The sequence below is a fragment of the Canis lupus genome, chromosome 10 (assembly GCF_003254725.2).
Source record: "Canis lupus dingo isolate Sandy chromosome 10, ASM325472v2, whole genome shotgun sequence".
Lineage (NCBI taxonomy): Eukaryota > Metazoa > Chordata > Mammalia > Carnivora > Canidae > Canis > Canis lupus.
Genome location: NC_064252.1, coordinates 28251092 through 28274813, shown reverse-complemented (window position 1 = coordinate 28274813; position 23722 = coordinate 28251092). Strand labels below are relative to the sequence as shown.

The 23722-nt window shown below is 49.0% G+C and overlaps 1 protein-coding gene across 1 annotated transcript; it reads right to left on the bottom strand.

Moving 5' to 3' along the window:
- Positions 1-1255: 1255 nt before the first annotated feature.
- TEX33 (testis expressed 33) lies at positions 1256-21761 on the bottom strand. The gene is made up of 7 exons (XM_025460951.3): positions 21610-21761; positions 21435-21536; positions 16988-17047; positions 13348-13796; positions 11430-11574; positions 1623-1733; positions 1256-1422 (listed from the first exon to the last, which is right to left on the bottom strand). The coding sequence occupies exons 3-7, from the start codon at positions 17007-17009 to the stop codon at positions 1325-1327; spliced, it is 825 nt and encodes a 274-aa protein (XP_025316736.1). The 5' UTR covers positions 17010-17047; positions 21435-21536; positions 21610-21761; the 3' UTR covers positions 1256-1324.
- Positions 21762-23722: the final 1961 nt, after the last annotated feature.

Here is a 23722-nt window from a genome sequence, read left to right as displayed (position 1 = left end):
ACCAGTGCAAGGTGTGATAAGCTCTTACACATTAGAGTCCTGTCCCTTTGGAAAGCCGCTTCTTGGGACACAGTCACCAAGTCAAGAAGCAGCTTAAGCTAGCCACAAGGAAAGGCCCCACACAGAAAGAGTAAAGCCCAAGCAGCCTCCAGCTATGGCACTCATCCCTGCTGAGGTCCCAGGCATGCAAGAGAAGAGGTCATTTTCACAGCAGATGTCACATGGAGCAGAAAGGAGCCACACTGAGCCAAATTGCACAATCAAAAGCAAATAAATAATCATTGTTGTTTTAAGCCTCTAGGTTTGAGGGTGGTTTGGAAACACAGGAAATAACAACCCATGAGTGGAACATGTTTTGAGAATGCACGTCAGTGACCTGCAGGGTGGGATGTGCTGCTGGTTTGGAGACCCACCAGATAAAGTGCTTCAAGATCAGCTGGCAGACAAGACTGTCTAAACTGGAACCCCATCTCTGGGGGACTCTTCCCTGGGAACCTAATTCCTAGGTTCCTCTCTTGTTATTGCCAGAGACCCTGATTGGTTAACGATGACTTTGTCTTAAACAATGAAAAGTTGCCCAAACTTGCATTATAAGAGGTGGTGGCTTCTGGCCAGGTGGATGGAGCAGCTCAGTGAGGTCAAGGAGAACCCAGATTGTGCCTCAGTGTCTCCAGTTCCTCCTGTCCCAGACTGTCCGCCAGGAGCAGTCTGCACTGCATCATTCCTCACTCAACACAACAGGAGAGAGGGATGCTTCCCAGCTCTCCCAGCAGAGAAGAGAATTTCCCAGAAGGTTCCACACACCCACACTCTCCTTGCATCTCATTGGCCCAAATTGAGTCATACGCCCACTTCTGAACCAATCAGTTTGTGTGTGCAGGGGGAGAGGCGAGAATTACCCAGAGACCAATCAAACCCACCCCTGCAATTGGAGGTGGGCAGCATATGCCTGATTCGGGGGCTGGGGAAGGAATGAGTGTCTGGAAATAATTGGGGTTCAGCTAGGAAGGGCATGCAAGTAAGCTTCTACAGTATCCTCTGTGAGACCCCTCCCACAGGGCATGAGGGAGAGGCCAGGCAGTGCTCAGCTCCCACATCCTGCCCTGGAATTATGAGGGAAGGGGTGTATGTCTAGGCGGAAGGTCTGGGGGAGAGCTTGGGCTCTCAGGGTTTCTCTCCTCCCTCCATTGGTCTTTCCAGCACCACAGTCTGCCCCCACCCCGACATGAAGAGAGACCACAAGAGGAGGAGAACATTCAGATGTGTGCCTTTTTTTTTAATTTTAGCTCTTTCTCTGAGTGGAGGGCACTCTTCTTGGTCGTATCTAGTACTTTGAGCTCTTGCTTTTGCTCTTTTCTCCAAATTTCTCATCCAATGCTTTCTGTAAGTTCATATTCATAGCATTTTTCTGGTGCCACCGTCCTACAGAGGGCAAGGAAAGAGCCAGCCCAGATCACCCAGAGGACATCTGGGGTGCCCAGGCCCCAGTGGTGATCCATGCCTCTTCCAGGCCCACCCCAGACCTCCACCTGTTGCTCTGGTTTCTCTCTGCACCTTGGGGCCAACATGCCCTACCCAAGTAGGGGAGCACCCGCCTCCTGCGCCCCAGCCCTCGAACATACCCAGATCATCCGTCTTCCTGCCATGCCAGTGCTCTATGTCCCTCACTGATTTCTCAATCACCTCTGGAGTATAGGAGGCCTTCATGAGGCTCTTCGTCTCCTGGGGGGCCCCTGTGGAACCCCATGAAGAAATCCCCAGAAGCCCCAAGTCAATGAAGGTCAGGCACTCAGGGATTCATACCCAGGTGTCAGTTTTCCCTATGGATGGTGAACTATGAGAGGGTAGGGATGTGGGGAGGTGGGCCTGGGTTCAAACACCAGCTCTGGCACTTATGAACAGTGTGGCCTCAGTCAAGTTTTAACCTCTCATGACTTTGGTTTCCATCTATTCAAAGGGATAAAGTTTTCTTGCAAGATTGGGAAGATTACTAGAAATTTGTTGGAACATCTAGTATGGGACAATTAATACCCATATTTTCAGAAAGTTCATTTCTAGGGGCGCCTGGGTGGCTCAGTTGGTTAAGCATCTGTCTTTGGCTCAGGTCATGATCCCAGAGTCCTGGAATCGAGCCTGGTGTTAGGCTTCCTGCTCAGGAGGACCCTGCTTCTCCCTCTCCTCCTGGCTCATGTTCTCTTGCTATTTCTGTCTCTCTGTCTCAAATTAAAAAAAATTTTTTTTACAAAAGAAAATGTATTTCTTTTATATTGCATTGAATGCTAACTAAAATTTAAATTAAAAAAAATGAAAATTTATTTCTATGTGTACAGTTAAAATACACACACAAAGAAATGTTACCAGGATCAAGAGTCAGTGGAAACATCAGAGGACCAAATCCCAAAAGATAGCAGATTCAAACACTCAGTCACAGAATACAGAGTAAGTGTATTTAACAGATTAGTAAAAGAAGCAAATGATATTTCAGAAATGAAACCTTTAGTAATTGAAAAATAAGTTCAATGGATGATAAGAGGTCTGGGATTTGCTTTAAAATAATGCAGGGTGGGCAGATGGGTCGGTGGGAGAAAAGATAGAATAAGATTGGCCATGGATTAATTGCTGATGCTAGGTGACAAGTGCAACATAGTGGTCATTAAATTATTCTCTCTTTAAAGTTTGAAAACTGGCATCAGAATGTTTAAGAGAAAATTCAGGGGACAGAGAAAATAGCAGATTAGATGCAGCTAAGAACAAAGTGGTCAACTGGAAGATTTAGCTAAAGGAATTAACTAGGGAGCACCTGGTGGCTCAGTCGGTTAAGCATCTGACTGGATCTCAGCTCATGAGTTGAGATCTCAATCTCAGGGTCTCGATCTCAGGGTCATGAGTTCAAGCCCTCCATTTGGCTCCACATTGGGCATGAGCCTGCTTAAAAAAGAAGAAGAAGAAAAGAAGAAATTAACTAGAATGCAGCACAGAGGATGGAAAAAGATGTGGAAAATGTGAAAATGCTAAGATGAAGGTTGATTGAGGAGGTCTGATATATAAGTGTAAGTGGAGTTCTGAAGGTGAGATTGGAGAAACTGGGAGAGGAGGCATTTGAAAAGATAATCATAGCTAGAATCTTTCCAGAATTAGTGCAATATATGAATTCTTAGGTTCATGAGTTAGTTTCCCAATTCCCATATGTAAAAAGAATTCTTTAGCTCACCACACCCAAGTAAAACTTAAAATGCCAGAAACAAAGAAATTATGTATATATATTGTACATAATATCATGGGTTATGATTTATGGGATAAAATAATGACGGTGATCTCTATCTTTGAAGATTTACTGTGTGCCAAGTGCACAGTTCCCAGAACTTTATAGAACTTATTCACAGAATCTTCTCAACATCCCTGAGAAGTAGGTATGATTATTATCCCTCTTTCGTGTTGAAGTCATGGAAGCACAGAAAGGTTTAGTCACTTGTCTAAAGTCACACAGCTGGTATTAGAAAGATTGAGGGCCCAAACCCAGACCCTGTGTCTCCAGAATCCACAGCTTAAACTGCTTGGATTCTGGAGAATTAAAATTCTGTAAAATAATAACATATAAGCTGAGATGGGGGCAGAGAGAATAAAATTGAAGCCTGTTAGTGTCTTTACATGATCCAGGAAAGCCTAAATATCGTGTTTAACCTTAGAATGTATTAGCTATGCACGTAGAAATGTCAAAGGTAACCACTAAAAAAATAGGGAGATTAAAGACACAAACTGGAAAGAAAAAAAAAAAAAGAAACTTCACTCGCATGCAAAACAAGGAAGGAAGGAGAAAAAAAAGCATCACCAACAGAAAACATCAAATGAAGTCATAGGAATAATTCCACATGTATCAGGGATTAGTGACAATATAAATAGACTAAGCCCTGTTGATTAAAAACTATGATTAGACTCCAGAAAATATTTTCCAAATATGTATTATATACAGCATACTTAAAACAAAAGGACACAGAGAAAGGATAAACATGGAAGTATAGAAAAAGAGTGCCAAGCACATACCAACCAAAAGCAGGCTGGTCACTTTTGGTTTTATTGATATCGGACAAATAGGCTGTAAGGCAAAGGCATCGTGAGATAAAAATATGAGATAAATCAAAACGACTGCAAAAAAAATTAAAAATTAAAAAATTAAAATTAAAACGACTGCAATTCATTCAGGCGATGTAATAGTTCTAAACCTGCTGCATTAGAATAAGCTCAAAATAGATAAAGCAAAATTCCCAGAGCTACAAGGAAAAATTGACAAATCTGCTGTCATCGGGAAAGACGTAAAGACACATCTGTAGTAATTAACAGATCAAGCAAAGAATATTAACAAGACATTAGGAGATGCATATAGGAATACTTAACAAGCCTACTCTATCAGACAAACACAGAACTCTGAACTCAAGAGATTATTTTCAAACACATATCAATCATCTACAAAAATTGACTGTCTGCTGGGCTATAACGCAGGTCTCCAGCAATTTTGAAGAACAGAAACCATGACAGGCCACTTTCACTAACGACACCACCATCCAGCTAGAAACCCACAGTTTTAGAGCAGTTTTCATTGTTTGGTATTTATGGCTTTAAATGCTAACATGACAGAAAGTTAAGTTAGAAATTTGAGGGCCACCTGAGTGGCTCAGTAGGTTAAGCTTTTGCCTTCAGCTCAGATCATGGATTCAGGGGTCCTGAGATCCAGCCTCGTGTCAGGCTCACTGCTCAGTGGGAAGTCCTCTTCTCCCTCTCCCTGTGCTCATGCTCTCTCTAGCTCTCTCACTTTCTCTCAAATAAATAAAATCTTTAGAAAAAAAAAAAGGAAATTTGGACTAAAGAGGCTCCTGGCTGGCTCAATCAGTAGAGTGTGGTACTCTTGATCTTGGGGCTGTGAGTTCGAGCCCCATGTTGGGTGTAGAGATTACTTAAAAATATAATCTGGGGGGAAAATGATGTTTATACAAGGGGACATTACTCAGCCATCAAAAAGAATGAAATCTTGCCATGTGCAAAGACACAGATGGAACTAGAGGGTATAATGCTAAGTGAAATAAGTCAAAGACAAAATACCATATGATCTCACTCATGTGGAATGTAAGAAACAAAACAGATGAATATAGGGGAAGGGAGAAAAAATAAGACAAGATGAAAATTGAGAGGGAGACAAACCATGGGAGACTCTTAACTCTAGCAAACAAACTGAGGGTTGCTGGAGGGGATGGGGTGGGGGGAGGGGGTAACTGGGGGATGGGCATGAAGGAGGGCATGTGCTGGGGTGAGCACTGGGTGTTGTATATAATTGATGAATCACTAAATTCTACCTCTGAAACAAGTACTATGCTGTATGTTAACCAACTAGAATTGGAATAAAATCTTGAAAGGAAAGAGGAAAGAAAAGAGAGAAAGAAAGAAGAAAAAAAGAAAGAAAGAAAGAAAGAAAGAAAGAAAGAAAGAAAGAAAGAAAGAAAGAAGAAAAAAGAAAGAAAGAGAAAAAAAGAAAGAAAAAGAAAGAAAGAAAAAAGAAAGAAAAGAAAGAAAGAAAGAAATAAAGAAAGAAAGAAGAAAAAAGAAAGAAAGGAAAGAAAGAAAGAGAAAAAAAGAAAGAAAAGAAAGAAAAGAAAGAAAGAAAGAAAGAAAGAAAGAAAGAAAGAAAGAAAGAAAGAAAGAAAGAAAGAAAGAATTTAGAGTGAAGGCCTAATGATGGCGGAGATCAGAAATCTAAGCAAGCTGTGAAGCAGTTGCCTCTGGATGGAAATTCCAAGTTGGCATCTAAAAATCTGTCCAAGGAATGTACTAGCATCAGGGTGTGAAATGGTCCGACTTGGGAAACTGGCAAGGATGTTTCTGAGAGGACTTCTTTGGCTTTTTATATGCGGAGTCACCTCTCCCACCGTCAAAGCCAAGGTGGGGCCCATTTCTCATGTAAAATCGAATTAGAGGTTCCACAGTGGGGTTACCTGGGGAGCTTGATGTATAGCCTGAGAGTCTGGGGGCTACCAAGGCTTGGAGCAAAAGGCACTGGTCCAAGATGACAGGGCAGAGAGAGTGTACAGGCCAGTCATCCTTCTGCAGGGGGCAAGGGTGCTCCATAGCCCAGGTGTGGCCTGGTAGATAGAAGACCAACCTAAAGTCATTTAAATTAAAATCCTACTCTCGTCTGATCCTTCTCACTGGTCTCCCTGCTTCTTCTCTCACACCCACTGTGTTCCTCGGTCCAGCCTCAACATAACAGCCAGTTGGATCCTTTGAAACCTAAGTCACTCCTCTGTACAAAACCCTACAATGTACCCAGCATGGTCATGGTCCCTCTGCTTGACTGCAATGCACAGGTGACCTGCTCCCCTCCAGCAGGTCTTTACTCAAAAGCCACCTTCTCTGTGAGGCTCACCCAGACAGGTCTAGTTACCATTGCTTAGAGGTTCGCACATAGAGGCTAACAGTATAAAGAAAAGCACAGAAACCGTGAGCAAAAGGCAGGTACTGCAGCAGGAGACATACTGGAAAGGCTGCCCAGGTACCTGTGAAACCTGACCTGAACCTGGCAGGTGGCAGAGGAGGGAGCTGTTACCCTTATGCTTTAAACTGCACCCATAGTTGGGGCACCTGGCTGGCTCAGACTCTTGGTTTCAACTCAGGTCATGATCTTAAGCGTCATGAGATCGAGCCCCGAGTTGGGTTCCGTGCTCAGCAAAGAGTCTGCTTGAAAATTCTCTCCCCTCTGGCTCCCCCTCCACTCATGGTCCCCTTCAAGTAAATAAATAAATATTTAAAAAATAATGTGAACTCAGCCCTAGGTTGCCAGATTCTAAATCCCATCTCTGACCATTCCTAGCTGTGTGGCCTTAAACGGGTTATTTAACATTTCCCATCATCAACGTTTCTCCCCTAAAAAAAAAAAAAAAAAAAAAAAAAAAATCATAGTACCCATGACTATGTGAAAATCAAAATGTATCTAAAATACTTAGAGAAGGGATCCCTGGGTGGCTCAGCGGTTTAGCACCTGCCTTTGGCCCAGGGCATGATCCTGGAGTCCCGGAATCGAGTCGCACATCGGGCTCCCTGCATGGAGCCTGCTTCTCCCTCTGCCTGTGTCTCTGCCTCTCTCTCTCTCTCTCTCTCTCTCTGTGTCTCTCATGAATAAATAAATAAAATCTTTAAAAAATAAAATAAAATAATAAAATAAAATAAAATAAAATAAAATAAAATAAAATAAATAAAATAAAATACTTAGAGCCATGCCTGGTGACACATATCATCTGTTGTGCATAAGTGCGGCCACTATTAGTACTAAAAACAAGCCCCAGAGAACCTACAAACAAATTATTGGAATTAGTAAGCTAACAGAACCAGACTTCAGGATAAAAGATGAATATGCAAGACTGAAAACCCCATCTGTGTATGCAAGCAGCAGAATTAGACGATGTAATTTTTTAAAAGATACCATTTGTAAGAAGCAACGAGAAAAGAAAAAATGAAGTTCTAAAGTAGCCTAGCAGAGGAGGTAGGAGCGGGGCCTGACAGAGGGGTAGGGGGCCCTAAGCTGGTCTCCTCCCTCCAACGCAGCTGGATACTTAGCACATCATTCTGAACACCCGAGAAATCAGTCGGAGAAACTGCAAGGCTGCGAGTGGAAAAGTGACCTTTGGGAGGGAAGGGGCGCAGAGTTGTCTTGGGGGAGACCCAGCGGAAGATGCCGCGGTGGGAGGGCGGGCCCGGCCTGAGGGGCTCGGCCGGGGCGGTGGCGCGGAGTGCCGGGGGGGCTGGGTGGCCCGGGGCTCCCGGGTCGGGGTCGCGGGAAGGGCGGCGCGGTGCCCGGGCGTGGGAGCGGGGAAGCCGCCGGGGGCGCGAGCCGCCCTCGGGCTGCGGTTGCCACCGGGGACCGCGGGGCGCTCCTGCCATCCTCTCCTGGGACCCGCCAGCAAGTGGCAGAAGCGCAGCGAGACCCTCCCCGGGGGGTCACTGCGGGTGGCCGCGCGCGAGTCCCTGAAGCCTGGGAGTTTTGAAAGCCTCGCACGCCTGACATTCAACAGCGCGGGTGGCAGCGTGAGCGCAGTTCTTGCCCCGGGAGGCAGGAGTGATGACTTGCCGAAGAGAGGGGCGCAAGCCTGCGGCTCTGGGGCTCGCGAGCCGGCACCGCACGTTCACCCTGCGCACCCGCGCCCAAAGCCTTCGGGGAGCCAGACGGCGCCACCCAGCGGAGGCCGGAGCTGCTTACACCGAGCCGCATGCCCAAGCCCCGGAGGCGCGTCCCCACCGACACAAACCCGCACAAACACCACGCTGACACCAAGGCTGCTGGCCACAGAGGGCTGCAAAGCCTCGGCCCCAAGGGAAAGAGCCTCTAGCTTCCTTTTTACTTTTACTTTTATTCTTTACTATTATTATTATTTTTATTTCTTTTAAAAATTCCTTTAACTCTTATTATTATTTTAAAATTTTTTATGGTTATATATATTTTCATTTTATTTTGTTTTGTTTTTGGATCTAGATTCTATTTATTTATTTATTCATTCATTCATTCATTTATTCATTCATGAGAGACACACAGAGAGAGGCAGACACAGAGGCAAAGGCCACAATGAGGGACTTGAGCCCAAGACTCCTCCAGGATTATGACCTGAGCCCAAGGCAGATGCTCAACCACTGAGCCACCCAGACGTCCCTGGATTCTTTTAACAAGCAGACTAAAACACACCCAGGATCTAGTTTTGTTTGTTTGTTTTGTTTTGTTGGGTTTTTTCTTTCATCTTTTCTTTTCTGGACAAAATGATGATATGGAGAAATTCACCTCAAAAGAAAGAACAGGAAGTAGAGCTCATAGCCAGGGATTTAATCAATGCAGATAGATGATGCCTGAACTAGAATTTAAAACAATGATTATAAGGATACTAGCTGGGTTTGAGAAAAAAAAAAAAAACAACAACAACATAGAAGGCACTAGAGAATCCCTACTGCAGAGATAAAGAAACTAAAATCTAGTCAAGCTGAAATTTAAAATGCGAATATCCCTGCTTCTCAATGACAACAGAAATCAACTTTGGGTGGATTAAAGGCTTAGACACGAAAAACAAAACTAAATATTTTAGAAGATTAGGTAAAAGATTTGCTTTATGACTCAGCATGGGATGGGATTTCTCCATCCCCTCCTGGAACCTTCTCTTTCAGGAAATAAACCTCCCAGGTTTTCAGGTCAAAAACCTTGAAATCAACCTTAATTCCTCTCTCATGCACCCAAATCCATTTATTTTTTTAAAAGATTTTATTTATTTATTCATTAGAGACACACAGAGAGAGGCAGAGACACAGGCAGAGGGAGAAGCAGGCTCCTCACAGGGAGCCTCACGCGAGACTCATCCTGGGACTGAGATCACACCCTGAGCCAAAGGCAGATGCTCAACTGCTGAGCCACCCAGGCGTCCCACACCCAAATCCAGTTAGTAGCAAATTCTATGTGCTCCAGATTACAAACATCCAGAATCCTACTGCATCTGGCCACCTTCACCACCTTTACCTCTCCACGTTGCCCTATTGCATGATGGTGCTCCCAGAGTCATAAGGGAGCACCCAGCCCTGCTCCCCCAGACAAGCCACCATCATCTGTCCCACCTGGATTTTTGTAGTCAACTCCTCTGAGTCTCCCCGTCTCTGCCCCAGCTCCCCCGCAACTATTCTCTACGGCAACTAGAATGGTCCTTGAACCTACGCCAAACAAGGCCGTTCTCCTGCTTGAGACACTCCCCTGGCTCCCAATGCCCCCCACCACTGAGAGAAAAGACTTTCTGGCAGCCTTCCCCACCTAGCCCGTATCTCCTCCTGTCTGATTTCTCCTCTGCCACTCTTGTTCAAACACAACCTGGAACAGCAAGCGCAGGGTTGAGGGCGTGGGTGGAAATAAGAGGGATGCATGGGCGAGGCACACTGGCAGCTGGTGCCAAAGTTGAAGCCCGGATTTATGGTGCTTGCCAGGGTCTGGAGTATAAATACCACTGTGGTTCACTGTGATATAGCGTCGTAATGTCAATCGGTTAAGGAAAACTTACCAATTGACCTTTGTGAGCAGGTGCAAGCTGGTTTGCGCTGGCTCCAGCACCACCTCTGGCACAGCTGCCAAGGTTGTATTTCGCAGGCTGGTGACAGGTGCCAAATGGTTTTATGCTACTCTTTCACCCTGTGTAGATGTTACCAGACAAGGTTGTGTACACTCTTGGGTGATAATTATTAAGGAGACAAGTGAAAGGCAGGAACCCCGAGGCCCAGAACAGAGGACAATCTGAGCTGTATTCTCTCTTCCTCCTCCAGCACCACCCCTTCTCCAAGCTCAAAGAAAGAGCCAGAAAGGCTTCCAGGGGCTGTCTGGTTCCTTCGGTGACGGGGATCTGAGCCAGGTGCGAATGTCTGCCAGGCCGTGGGGGCACTGGAGAGAGACTGGCAGGATGGAGGGAAGAAAGAAGAGCACCGGAAGGATGTCATGTTTTGCAATGAGGTGAAACTGGAACATGGGGGCCGAGAGAAGCCCCTTCCATGCTGGCTGTGGACCCCCAGCCGAGCGGTCCATTAAACAGCTTGCAAACAGGGTCAGGGCTGAGGAGGTGACTGGAAACCGAGGAAAGACTGGGGCTTTGGAGGCAGGAGGAAAATGTGAATTTGAGCTCTGACCCACCTCCTAGTACTGAGTGGTCTTGGGCAAACTATTTCCGATGAGCCTGTGAGATGGAGCTACTAGCTGTCACCCCAAACAAACAGGACTATGGTAGACCCTCAGGAAATACTCTGCATTGATGTCTGAACCTCCAATCCACCCTGCTCCCCAGGCGGTGCCACCATGGCTCTGGGAAGGAAAAACAATAGCCTGCCAGCTACTCATTTCAAGTCCCAGGCCAAGAGTCTCCAGGAGGCACTTCAGAGAGCCATCAAGGACCTGGTGAGGGCCACGTCATCATGATTATCCCCATGGTGCTAAGAAGGTGACTGAGGCCTTCTTGAAGGGTCCTGCCCGAGGTGAGGGCAGGTGAAGAGAGGTGAAGTGTCCTGCCCGAGGCCACACCCAGGAAGTGCCAGAGCTGAGCTTTGAACCTAGGAAGCCTGATATTGTCGCTCTGACCAGAGGTGCTGAGGCCAGGGCTGCCTGGGCCTCCCTCTGGCAGCTTAGAGGTACTCGAGGGAGTGAGGAGCTATGTGCCAACTGAGGTGGATCATGTGCATGATGAGAGCAGATTTTCCTGGAACCTGAATGTTCCCAGCACAAGGCACAGGGCCTGGCCCAGAAAGGGGCCTTGGTGGCCATGCAAGGAGCATCCCGTGTCCCCAGGAGTACATCTTGGGTCTCAGACCCCATAGGGGTCCAGGGAAGGGTGGCTTGGGGACCACAGGTGCTGACAGTCCCCACCCTTGCCCCTTGGCCTGACCTTGAAACAAGTTTGATCGCATATTGTAGCCCAAATCATAGTAGTCTGAGAAGATGGAGGTGATTTCCATGGGACTCTGGATCCTGCTGGGCCACGAGTTTGCCCTCTTCTGGCCCTCAAAGACCTCACCGATGGCCCTTCGAGCCTGAGCAGCAAGCAAGGGAGAAGAGACAAGGGATAGAGAGAGAAGCAGGGTCAGCCCCATCTTGCCTCCAACCTCCCTCCTCCGTCTCACCCTGCCCTCACCACCCCCTACCCCACCCCTACCCTGCAGCCTTCAACCAGGCCCAGGGCTGGGAGCTGGAAGAGCTGAAGGCCCTCCACCCCTCACCCCACCTCCCACACAGGCACTGGGGACAGTAACCTTCCTGCCTTGAGCACCTACTCTACACCATCAGGAAAGGGCTTCATAATCACTCCTGCCATTTTATAAATGAGGAAGCCGGGCCTCAGGGCAGGACTCACCCTGTCGCCACAGCTAGTGAACCACAGGGCCCCACTTGCCTCTAGAACAGAGGCATCACCCAAGTCAGCTCTGGGTGGCTCCTTAGGTTCCACTGGGGCCAACTCCTTCCTCTACTGAGGAGGCAACTGGGAGGCTCAAGTGGCTGAGCCCAGGCCTGAGCCAGGAAACGGGTTCAAGTCCTAGTTCTGCAGTAACCCAGCTGCTGACATTAGATGAGTCTCTGGTTCTCTCTGGGCCTCAGTTTCCATGCTTGTAAAATGGGGGCGAGGCGCCAAACTGGATGGTCTTTGAAGTAGCTTCCTCTCTGATATTTGCTGGCTCAGGGACAAAGCCATGTGATGTGTCAAAGGTAGACAGAAAAAAAACAGATCTCTTGATTCAAGCCCAGGATGATGATGGCCCAAGAGAGAAATGATGGCTTCCAGGGCCAAGAGGAGCAATGAGAGATAGCAACCATAGAGCCAGCCTCAAATTGGGACAAGATCTTCCTAGCGGGACAGGATATTTAAGATTGTGACCTCCCAGACTAGCAGGTGAGGGTGGTCACCACACCTTAAGACGACAAGGTAGAGGGAGACCCAGCCCACAGCCTTTGTGATCCTGGGGATCCCACTTGCTCAGTGTGACTTGAGCAGATCGTGTCACCCTTCTTCAAAAAGAAGCCATAACTTGGGCTGGCCTACTGCAAGATGTAGTCGCTATGGAGGTGGAGATAATGGCTTTTAAGAACATGTCTCAAAACACCAGAACAAGAGCAATTCCTAGTATTTGACCAGAAATAGCAGTTTTATCTCAACTTTCAGTTGATCAATAGTGACTACCTAGAATAATGTAGCAGGTGGGGAAAAGTGCCAGCATTGACTAGTGATGACTGCCATGAATGCAGTCTAGGGACGTTGGGCTATGCATGCCATGTATTTGTCAGCCTGGTCTAGTCAACTGCCTCGCTTTACAGAGGCAGAGACTAGAGCCCAGAGAGCGGAAGTAACTCCTTCAAAGTCACCCAGCATTCAGGGGGCAGAGCCAGGGTTCAAACCCCAGTCTTCTGATCCCAGCCAATGCTGTCTCCTTTAGGAGACTTGTTCAAGTTAAGAGCATCTAATCTAACACCAGACTTATACCTGAAAGGTCAGTAAGCTCCAGGCATCCAGAATATGCTGGCCCAGCTTGGATCCTTATCCCGTAGAACTGAGTGAGTTTGGTTCATTTACTTAACCCCTTCCTCTAAGCCTTGGGCTCCTTATCCATAGGATGGTGATAATAGTTTCTTCCTCACTGGGAACATCGAATGAATTTGTTTTATGCGAAGACTATAAAGTGGGCTCCGCTGGCACATGGCAAGGGCCTAGTCAACGCTCCTCTCTAATGATATCATCGTAGGGACTCTGCTCAAGAGCAGTCTCCACGCATAACCCTCCTGCCACCCTCAGCGTCCTGTGCCCACTCTGATACCTGGTCCTCGGAGACCAGCTGGTCCACCATGCTGCTCCCAAACTTGTGACGAATGTTATCTGGAATGACGCTGCTCCTCTGGCCCTGGACTCCTGTGTTGGGGCCCCCCTTCAGCCCCTGGTCCGGCTGAGCCCCCTCTTGAGGAGAAGCCCTGCTCTCCCTTGAGGAGGGTCTGTAGCCTCCCTTCTTCAGGGACCCGTGCTGTGGGTCCATCCCCGGGGACAGACAGTCCCTGCTGTTGGCCGATGGGGGTGGAGTCTGGACCTCCTTCACGTGGGCCTGCCTTAGGGGGCTGCCTCCCCGGCACAGGGAATGCTGTGGGGAGACTGGGGCCTGGTACTTGAATTTGGAGGTGTCCAAAGGGCTGCGGGCAGTTCTCCAGGGGTCCGTGTCCTGCTGGCCATCCTTTTTGTTGGCCCTTCCATGGGCCCTGGTCAAAGTAGTGGTACCTGAACAGGGCAGGGGAGAGAGAGAGAGAGACAGGTGCAGAGTGGGGGCAGGAAGGGAGAGAGCGATGGGGGTGGGGAGGAGGAAGAGACAGACTGAGAGCCCCAGAGCCCCAGAACAGCAAGGGAAGGGGAGGCAGGGAAACTCCTAGAAAAACTGCTTTCTTGGCTCCTTTTGCTGCCTCTGTTCTTGCAGAGACCTGCACCCCACTGCCTCACACACGCCTTACAGAACAGATCGTGTCTGTCCTCCTCGTAAAGGTCAAGGATTTAACGATTTCTTTGGAGTCTTCCAGCACAACAGATCATATCTAAGGAATGACAGGAACATTTTCCAAGACCACCGACTCACCAGGACCCCTGGTTCCGGGTGTCAGTGACTTAGGAGGAACACCTAACCACTCACCCTCATTCCTGGATGCCTGAGGGGACCATGCACTGGGTCCTCAGTAAAAGCTCCAGGCCCTGTGCACAGATGAGACTCATTCTGCTTTCCTTTTCTGGGTCTTCCAGACACTCTGTATGTTCTCTCTCTCTCTCTCTCTCTTGCAAACTCTGCTCTCATTTCTTCTCAGCACACGTTGGATTTCTATGCTGTACAAAGCCAAAGGCCCTCTTGGCTGGTCCTAGCGCCCCCCTCCCCGGCCCTGCTTCTGGGTCCTCAGACCCAGCCAGCCCGCATCAAAGGGACAGGGAGGAGAAAAATCCCAGGACCCAGGAGGTAGGGTGGGAAATCAGGAGAGACGGAAGAAGGAGGTAATTCAGTCGGCCAAGCCTCCCACCGGACAGAATCATCCCACACCATTTTTGACAGTAGGAGCTGCAGCCCAAGACGCTCCAGCCTTGAGGCCTAGCTGTGGGACCTTGACCTCTCTGTGCTTTCATAAAACTAAACAGGCTGCATCTGACAGTTGACAGTCCTTGGTCTAACCGGCAATGTTTTCTCTGTTTTCTCTTTCTTTGTGGTGAGTGAGCCACATAAGTAACAGTGCCTCTGACAACCAAGCTGATGGTGACTTAACACTCGATTTGTATAACGTGTTACATGCTATAATCCCGGAGTAGTACAGAAATTCTTTCTTACTTTATTCTTTCCTGTATTTTCTGTGCAAAATGCAGAAGAGGAGCCGTTCCCCTCCCCCACTCTATCCCCCCACAGCCTTGGCCTCACCCCCCCCCCCCCCCCCCCCGCTCCCCAGTCTTCAATCCCAGCTATAAACACATTTGGTGAGCTTCCCTCCAAAATATTCTAGATGGCTCCTCCAGCCCTCCTGAAGGATTCATAGTTTTGCTTTGCTTTTGTTTATAAATGAGATTGGATTCTAAGTATCGCTTTGTAACTTGCTGTTAAAAAACACCCTGTGCCTGGGGGATTGGCTGACACAGACCTGACTTCCCCTTCAAACCGGGCAGGATTTTGCAGCTGCCCCACTGGTGGTCATTCAGATTGTTCCAGGCTTCCTTTTCAGAAAAGGCTGCTGGAAAGCAGCGGGTTTTACCAGCTTTGGGGGGTTTTATTTTGCTCTCACCGAATCCTGCTCTGCTGTCACCAAGTGATGATGGTGCTCTGCGAAAAGCCCCTCTCGCCCAGCCCTGGAGAGGCAGACCCTTCCCTGGGCGGTGGAGACTGAGAACGCGGATGCCCGCTTCCTCCTTTCCCTCCCTCCTACCCCCACCTGCGAAATCAGATGCTATTTCATTCTTGCTCCTTTGTCATCCACACAAAAGGCAGAGAGAAAATCTGTGCCTGAGACCAGAAGGCCTTTCCTCCCTCCAGTTCTGGTTCTGCCCCAGCGAGCAGGAAGCCAAGCAAATGGCAGGTGCCTCTGGGGACAAGGGAGGCTTTCAGGAAGGGAATGGCCCCCCATTTTGGAAGCCCCATCTGAAACCCACTCAGCACCCACCTGCTCAGCCACAGCCTCTCCTGCTCCTGAGGGGCCTGGGGCCCAGCACAGTGAGGGGCTCCTCCTGGGGCCCCTCAGGATGCTCAGCTCGGGACTCCAGGAGCAGAGCTCCCCGTTTCCGCCAGGCCGCCTTCCCGACGGCCTCATCTATGGGCATGTTATAGTGGAATCGCCTGCTCCCCGCTGCCCACCCTTCGGGGTGATGAGCACGCTTCACTGGCAGGGCTGGGCTCAGAGAGCCGCTATACCCCCCGATTCACCCACTGGGGGAGCACCTACGGCATCAGTGCTGTGCCGAGCACTGGGGATCCAACAGGGAAACAAACTCCACCCCCCCCCCAATCCTCTTGGAGTTCAGTCTGTGTTGAATGAATGAATGAGTGTCTGCCGGCAGCCCAGGAGCCTCCCCGGAGCCCTGCTGTTCCCCCATCCCCTCGGCCGTAAAATGGGCCAAGTGAATCCAGCTTCACTTGCGAGTGTGAGGCCCAAATGCTCAGTGGTCAGTTTTCCCGGCTTGGCCCCTTATCAGAATCCACTCCCTACACACACACACACACACACACACACACACACACACATTACACCTGCAGATTCTTGGGCCCCTCCAGGCACCTGCATCAGAACCACCCTGGGAGAGGCTGGGATTTGATTTAAGATTTGACGAGGCCTGGGTCCTTGGGTTGTGGGAGAGAGCTTCCAGCAGTGTCACTGGATGGCCACTCGCGTGGGGCGCCTGCCAGAGCTGACCTGCCCCAGGCACCCCTGTGTTGAAAGCCGTCCCCTTGTCCTGAGGGCAGAGCCCCCACTCAGGGATCAGGCCTGGGACCCAGCCTGCGCTCCTCCCACACCTGCCTCTCTCCAGCCCTGCAGCCATATGGACTTCCCTCGGCTCTACTTCCAGACTTGTGCCCTCATTGCTGCCCATGCCTGGAATACTCCCTTCATGCCTCCTGGGGCCACAGCACTCCCTGGGCCAGGCTCACTCAGGACCTCCAGGTACCTTCCACTCTGACCAGACCCGACCCCTGCTGGGTTCCCCGTGAGCCCTGCCCTCTGGGTGCACACGTCTCCTCTGAGCCCCCAGAAGGGCACTGAATGGGGCAGAATGGAGGGGCCCAGCCATGTTCTCTTCCCTTTGATTTCTGTGGAGGAAGTCAAGGCCCCACAGTGGGTCTGGAGGCCCAAGGGAGATGAGAGAGAAGGAAAAGAGGCTGTTCCCTGCTGCCCACAGGGCACCCATCCAGAAACCCTGACTGTGCATTCAGCAAGTCCCTGGGCAGCCTGTCCTACCTGCTCGGTGGCCCAGCTCCATCAACTCTTGCTCTCGGACGGGTAATTCCAAGCTTAGTCCTGTAGACAAAGAAACACATTTGGTCGTCTCAGATGACACACAGTCTCTGCAGAGGAGGATGAGCAGGGCGCTGATCAGGGACGCTTGTGACCATATGCCCAACCCCCAACCAGACGTCCCCTCATACTGTTTCCAGTGCTCTTTGGTACTCAGCAAGCCCCCGGCCTCATCACCCATCCCCCCTGGCCTGCACCCTGGACCCCTGCAGACTCTGCTCTTTCTGAAAAGCCCATGCCAATGACCCAAAGACCTTTCTCAAACACCCTGGGGGCCCTGAGCTCCTCTTCCTGGCAGCCTCTTCCTTTTACCTTCTCTCCCATCTGCAGCAACCAGTGCCCCCCTAGGATTCCCCAGCAGGCCCTTGGTAAGGCCCCCTATCCTGGTGACTATGTGCCTCCCTGCAAGTAAGACTGTGTCCTTTTTAACAGCTTGACAGAAAGGAACCAGCCTGGCCAACATAGGAGAGCTGAGAACAGGAGCCACACTGCTATGAGCTCAGTCTTTGCTCCATAGGACAGGCCTTTGGGCCAATTTTGAGGAGCAGCAGCTCTGACATCTACAAATAGCCTCTGTGGCTTTCAGGTTTGTGTTCCTTTTCCGAGTGAACTTTTTCTTAGTCATAATATCTGATTTTATTGCAGTGTCTTTTAAGATCTTTGTGAATCTTTTAATATGAAAACGTAAAACAGTTTATTGTATACAGTGAATGTTTAGTGCCTCGGCCTAAGAACTAAGTATCTTTGTAAAAAGGAAAGCATAGAAGCAGCAATTCCGAGCTGGAAGGGATTTTTGAGATGACCTAATCCAATCTCTTCATTTTATAAAGAAACCAAGGCTCAGAGAGGGGGAATGACTTGTGTCAGGTCACCCAGCAAGTTTGTTTGCTGGTAAGCTCAGAGCACATTAAGAACCAGATCAATTTTAGGAGTGCCTGGGTGGCTCAGTCAGTTAAGCCTCTGTTTTAGGCTCAGGTCATAATCTCAGGATCCTGGGATCAAGCCCAGGTTGGGCTCCCTGCTCAGCGAGGAGCCTGCTTCTCCCTAGCCCTCCAACTCTCCCTTGACTCATGTTCTCTCTCTCAAATAAGTAAATAAAATCTTTTAACAAAAGATAAATTTTATTCTTTTGAAAAATCACAAAGTGAAACACCCTCATTTTGACACTTAATAATTGTGTGGTGCTGTGTGACTGTGCTGCTTCTGGTCCCTATCCTTTCCGTATTCATACACAGTGTTAACTCTCCATCCCATCTCCCTGAGTGTGGGCTTGATTTAGCAGCTCGCTTCTGATCAAAAGAATATGACAAAAATGGGAGGATGTCACTTCGAGATTAGATTAGTGACTTCTGTCTTGTTCACATTCTTTCTCTGGCTCTTCTTGGCTTGTTTGCTTACTCTGGCAGAAGCAGCTGCCATGTTTTGAGTGGTCCTATGGAGAGGACAACAGCTCATAAAGAACGGAGACCCGTGGTCCAATAGTTCTCAAAGAATTGCATGAATCCTGCCACCTGAATGAACATGGGAGTGGATCCCTCTCCGATTGAGCCTTTAAATGAGAACATAGCCCAGCTGATACATTAAGTATAGCTTGTGGGAGACCCAGGGCCAGAAGACCCAGCCAAGCTATACCCAGGATCCTAACCCATAGAAACTGTGAGATAATAAATTTGTACTTTTTTTAAGCACATAGTTTTAAATTGCTAAGTCTTCTGGTCATTTAATATGCAGCAATAGCTCAAACATATTTTGGTACCAAGAATGGGTTGCTGCTATAATAAATACCTAAAAATACAGGAGTGGCTTTGGAACTGAGCAGTGGTTGGAGCATGGATGGATTTGAGGAACATGATAGAAAAGGCTTAAATTGCCTTAAACAGATAACGAGTAGAAATCTAGATTTGGAGGATACTGCCAGTGCAGACAAAGAACATGTTCTCAGAACCTTGAGGGAGCCGTGTCCGAGTTATGTAGTAACAGAACCTAGTGACACTGTCATTGATGGTTATATGGAAAGCAGAGCATGTGACTAATGAGCCAGGGGATCTAGCAAAGGAAATTTCCAAGCAAAGCATGGAAGGCACCTCCTGGTTTCTTCCTGCTGCTTGTAGTGAAATGTGACAGGAGACAAAAGCATCGAAGGAAGGACCATTAAACATAAAAGAGGCAGGACTTAATAGTTTTGGAAATTCTCATCCTCCCCAGGTGCCAAAAGAGGCTAAAATTAAGAAATAGCTTCAGAGCACCATCCAAAAAAGGTAGCCAAAGCTGTGACTGTACCACCTTTTGTGAAAAGCTTATAAAGATAAAAAGCTCAGAGCATATTATTCAGTCACACAAAGGACCCTTTAAAGAGATAAGGATGCGCCTCACAGATCGCCCCCCTCAGTGGGGTAATAGGTCGTCTAGGAAACCTAGAGGTGCTGTGTCTTCCCAGGAGTCCCAGAGAGGGGAGCAGAGCTGTTGTCAAGCCCCTGTAGGCTTAAGTTCTGGAGAAAACCATATTAACAAAAGTACTACCAGCTTGCAGCAAAAGGGACAGACGGTACAAAATGGAGTCTAGGGGACCCTCAAATCTACCAGCAGAAGAGTCTGACAAAACTACTCAGCATATGGGCAGCCCTGGTGGCTCAGTGGTTTAGCACTGCCTTCGGCCCAGGGTGTGATCCTGGAGACCTGGGATTGAGTCCCATGTCAGGCTCCCTGCATGAAGCCTGCTTCTCCCTCTCCCTCTGCCTGTGTCTCTGCCCCTCTCTCTCCTCTCTGTGTATTCTCATGAATAAATAAATAAAGTCTTAAAAAAAAAAAAACTACTCAGCATACACATGTGCTATCCTTTTTTTATTTCTCAAAAAAAAAAAAAAAAATTAGAGAGTGGAAGCAAGGACCTGTGGGGCAGAGCTGAGAGCCATGGAGAATTACCCTCCATGAAACCCAATCAGGAAAAGTTCAACAATCCCTGCTGGATTTCAGAACTGCTATGGACCAGTGACACCTTTGTGTCTCCAGTGTCCTCAGTTTTTAATAGGGATGTTCATAGCCCTTATCCCAGGTCAGCCACACCATTCATTGCATGGTGGTGTGTTCAGAACAGATAGTTTAGTTTCCTAATATCTACTGATGGGGAGATAGGACTGAGTCCAAGAAACCACACTCAAGGAACCTCATCCACACCCAGGCCTGATTTGTAGCCAGGTTCTAGATTTTGAGCTGATGCTGTAATGGAATGAACCTTTTGGAGATTGTAGGGCAGAAATGAATGTATTTTGCATATGGAAACAATGTATGTTATCAGGGCCAAGAGGGCCAACTGCCACCAAGTTGGGCAGTTGACATGGCTCCCAAGGATCCTGTTCCTTGGAATTCACACCCTTGCTTAATCTTTCCCCTTGAGTGTGGGCTGGACCTGTTGACTTGCTTCTAACCAATTAAATATGTGATGAGAAGCTACTTCCAAGGTTATTGAAGATTGAATATAGAAGATTGTGACTCTGTCTTGTTCACACTCTCTCAGGCTCTTTGTGGCTCCCTCACTCTGATAGAAGAAGGGTCCATGTTGTGAGCTGCCCTCTGGAGAGGCCCATGTGGCAAAGATCTGAGGGAGGCCTCTGGCCAACAGTTCATGAGAAATTGAGGCTCTCAGATCAATAATCCATGAGGAACTGAGTCCTACCATATGAGTGGCCCTGGAAAGGGGTCCTTCTCTAGTTGAACTTTGATTATAGTCTATGGAAGACCCTGAGATATGGGACCTATTGGAGCTGCATCTGTATTTCTGACTCAAAGAGATTGTGAGATTAAAAAAAAAAAATCTTAGGGGCACCTGGGTGGCTTAGTAGCTTAAGCATCTGACTTTTGATTTTCGGCTCAGGTCATGATCTCAAGGTTGTGAGATTGAGCCCCACATGAGGCTTCACGCTGAACACAGAATCCTGTTTGGGATTCTCTTTCTCCCTCTCCCTCTGCCCTTTTCCCTCTCTCTAAAATATTAATTAATTAATTAATTAATTTTTAATAGTGTTCTTAAGCCACTGAGTTTTGGGGCAATTTGTTAGATGGAAAGAGATAACTAATATAGCTCATATGTTACACATTCTCCCATCTAGTAGGTTAGTCTGTCTTCATAAGGACTCAGGTGTTCAGAGAAAATATAACTCCTCCTCTTTCACAGATGGAGAAAGTGAGGCTCAGAAAAGAAATAGGACCTCAGCCAGGTGGCACTGAAACCAAGCCCTTTACCTTCTGTCTCCTTCAAGTGAGCTGTCAGCCCTGTCCCGGTTCCCCATCTCCAGTTACCCAACCGATGTGCCCACAGCAGTGTCCCATCTGCCCTAATGGCACCCCCAGCCCAGAGCAGCCTAGACCGGCTTGAGCAGAAGTGTGGACTCACTGCCAGCTTCTGATCTGGAGAGGAAGTCCCAAGAGACATCAGTTAAGGAGGACAGGGAAGGGGGTCCCGTTGCGTCTGGGCACTCTTCCCTCACGAGCAGCCCTGAATGGAGAGAGGGGAGATGAAATCCCGGGTCCTGGAAGACCCCCGTCCACCCCACAGATCTCTGCCTCACCTCTCCACTCTCTCTCATAACGTCAGAAAACACGTGAACCACTCTGGTGTGTGCTGAAGCCCAGGAGTGCAGATCCACACTGCAGAACTGCTGGTGAAGACCACTGGGTGGTTGCCAGGGAGCAGCCCCCCTCCACTGTTCATTGGAGTCGCCATGGTGACCACTATTCATAGGGCTCTGTTACCTCAGAGGGCTCCCAGACCCACTCCAGGGGCCCCTCTGGGCTGGGGAAAGCCAGTACTGTGGGGCATGGAGGAGCCCTCAGGCATCGCTCACCCTCTCACTCCCTCAAAATGTTTCCTGAGCCCCCACATGCATCAGGTTGGGAGTCAGACACAGAGGGCTCAGCTGCCATCAGGTGGAAAGTTAGTTCTAGTGACTACAAAGGATTGAATAGAGTGATGAGTTTTGACTGGGGGAAGGAGTCAGGGTTCTCAGAAGGGCCACATGAGCTGGACTTTGAGGGATGCGTAGGAGCTAAACAGTTTAGAAGGGACTTGAATATTAAAGGTGTGGATGTGTTTCTGAGCATGGCTATAGGCCAAGAGGAGTGGGGAGGGGAGAGAAAGGTGCACCTGAGCTCTCTCAGCTGGACATGAAGGGATCAGGGACCAAGTATGAGAGCAGGATGTGACATGAGACTCTGCTCTCCACCCCTCAAACCATGAGGGCTACCAAAGATGAACAATTAAGTGGCTTCTGCAGTTGGCACCCGCAGTATCTCAGCCCTGTCTGGCTGTTGCTCAGCAGGGGTGGGGGTATGGAGGAGGCCTCCTCACGCCAGCCTTCCAGGGGCTCCCTGGGAGGCAGAGAGCTTGGTGACACTCAGGGCCCCTGAGTCTGGTCCTGCCACTTAAAGAGTGACTTTGACCAGATTCTTTGGCAGAACTTTCCTTGTATGTGAAACAGACACAGCTCATGGTGAAGGGTAAGAATTAGAATTGAACAGTCACTTTCATCAAGTGCCTAGCCCATCGCTTACCACGGAGAGATGTGGCCTGTAACCCACAGCTCACCCCGTAAGCGACTCATCAGCAAGGCCTTCAAAGTACACCAGACTTGAGTGCCTGGGTGGCTCAGTTGTTGAGCGTCTGCCTTTGGCTCAGGTCGTGATCCCAGGGTCCTGGGATCGAGTCCCACATCGGGCTCCCTGGAGGGAGCCTGCTTCTCCCTCTGCCTGTGTCTCTGCCTCTCTATGTCTCTTGTGAATAAATACATAAAATCTTTAAAGAAACAAAAACGAAAAAACAAAGTACACCAGACTCGCACCCGCCTCAGCCACTTCCACAACATCATTGTCCTGCCCATCGGCCCCAGGTCCAGACCACCGCCACCTCTTGCCGCCTCACTGGTCTCCTGGGATTGCTCTTATTCTCTCATTAATCATCCATGGCTGCGTGACAGTATTATCACAAACTTGGCAGCTTCACTCATATTCCCTAAGGCAGTTGATGTGGGTCATGGGTCTGGGTGTGGCTTAGCTGGGTTCCCTGGCCATTTGAGGACCTAAAGCTGGTGTGACAAGACAGCATGGAGGCAGGAGGGGTCAGCCCTAGCCCTCTTCCCCGCAGACCCTGCAGCCTTCAGCCTGACCCAGCCTGACCCCCAGTCTCCTCAGCATTTACTGAGCTCCTGCTTGCCCCAACGCCAGGCTAGGGGCTGGGGTGTGTCCCTGGTGGATTTGGTCTGTGCCCTCCATGGCTCTGTCCTTGCCCAGGAAGGCTGCACAGTGGAAGCAGGAAATCCCATTTGGTGAGGCCAGGGCTCAGCTTGCAGGCTGTCAGGGGACAGCAGGTCTCTCGAGGTGCTACTCAGACACTCGACAATAGGACAACACTCCTGTGCCCAGAGCCTGGACATAGACCAAGACCTGAGCTCAGGATTCCCATCTCATGTTCCAGCTTTGCGCTTCCCAGGGCACCTGGTCAAATAACCACTTCGAGCTGAGCCTGTGGAAAGGTAGTGCCCTCTGCCCCAACCGCCTTATGAGTAATAGGTGTCTGCGACCCTGCTCCCTGCTGTCTCCCCTGCTCACGCACCACCCGGGACAGAGGTCTGTCCTCCCTGGCTCATCACCTCCCACCCATGTCTGGGATCTGTAAGTAGTGAATCT

Bases quoted from the DNA above. Each gene is read 5' to 3' on its own strand.
- TEX33 (XM_025460951.3), bottom strand. From the start codon at position 17,009: ATGGAGCTGGGCCACCGAGCAG. The intron at 13,797-16,987 runs GTAGGACAGGCT...TGCCCTGTTCAG, and splicing joins GGAGCTGGGCCACCGAGCAG to GTACCACTACTTTGACCAGG. The intron at 11,575-13,347 runs GTATCAGAGTGG...CTTGCTGCTCAG, and splicing joins AGCTGGTCTCCGAGGACCAG to GCTCGAAGGGCCATCGGTGA.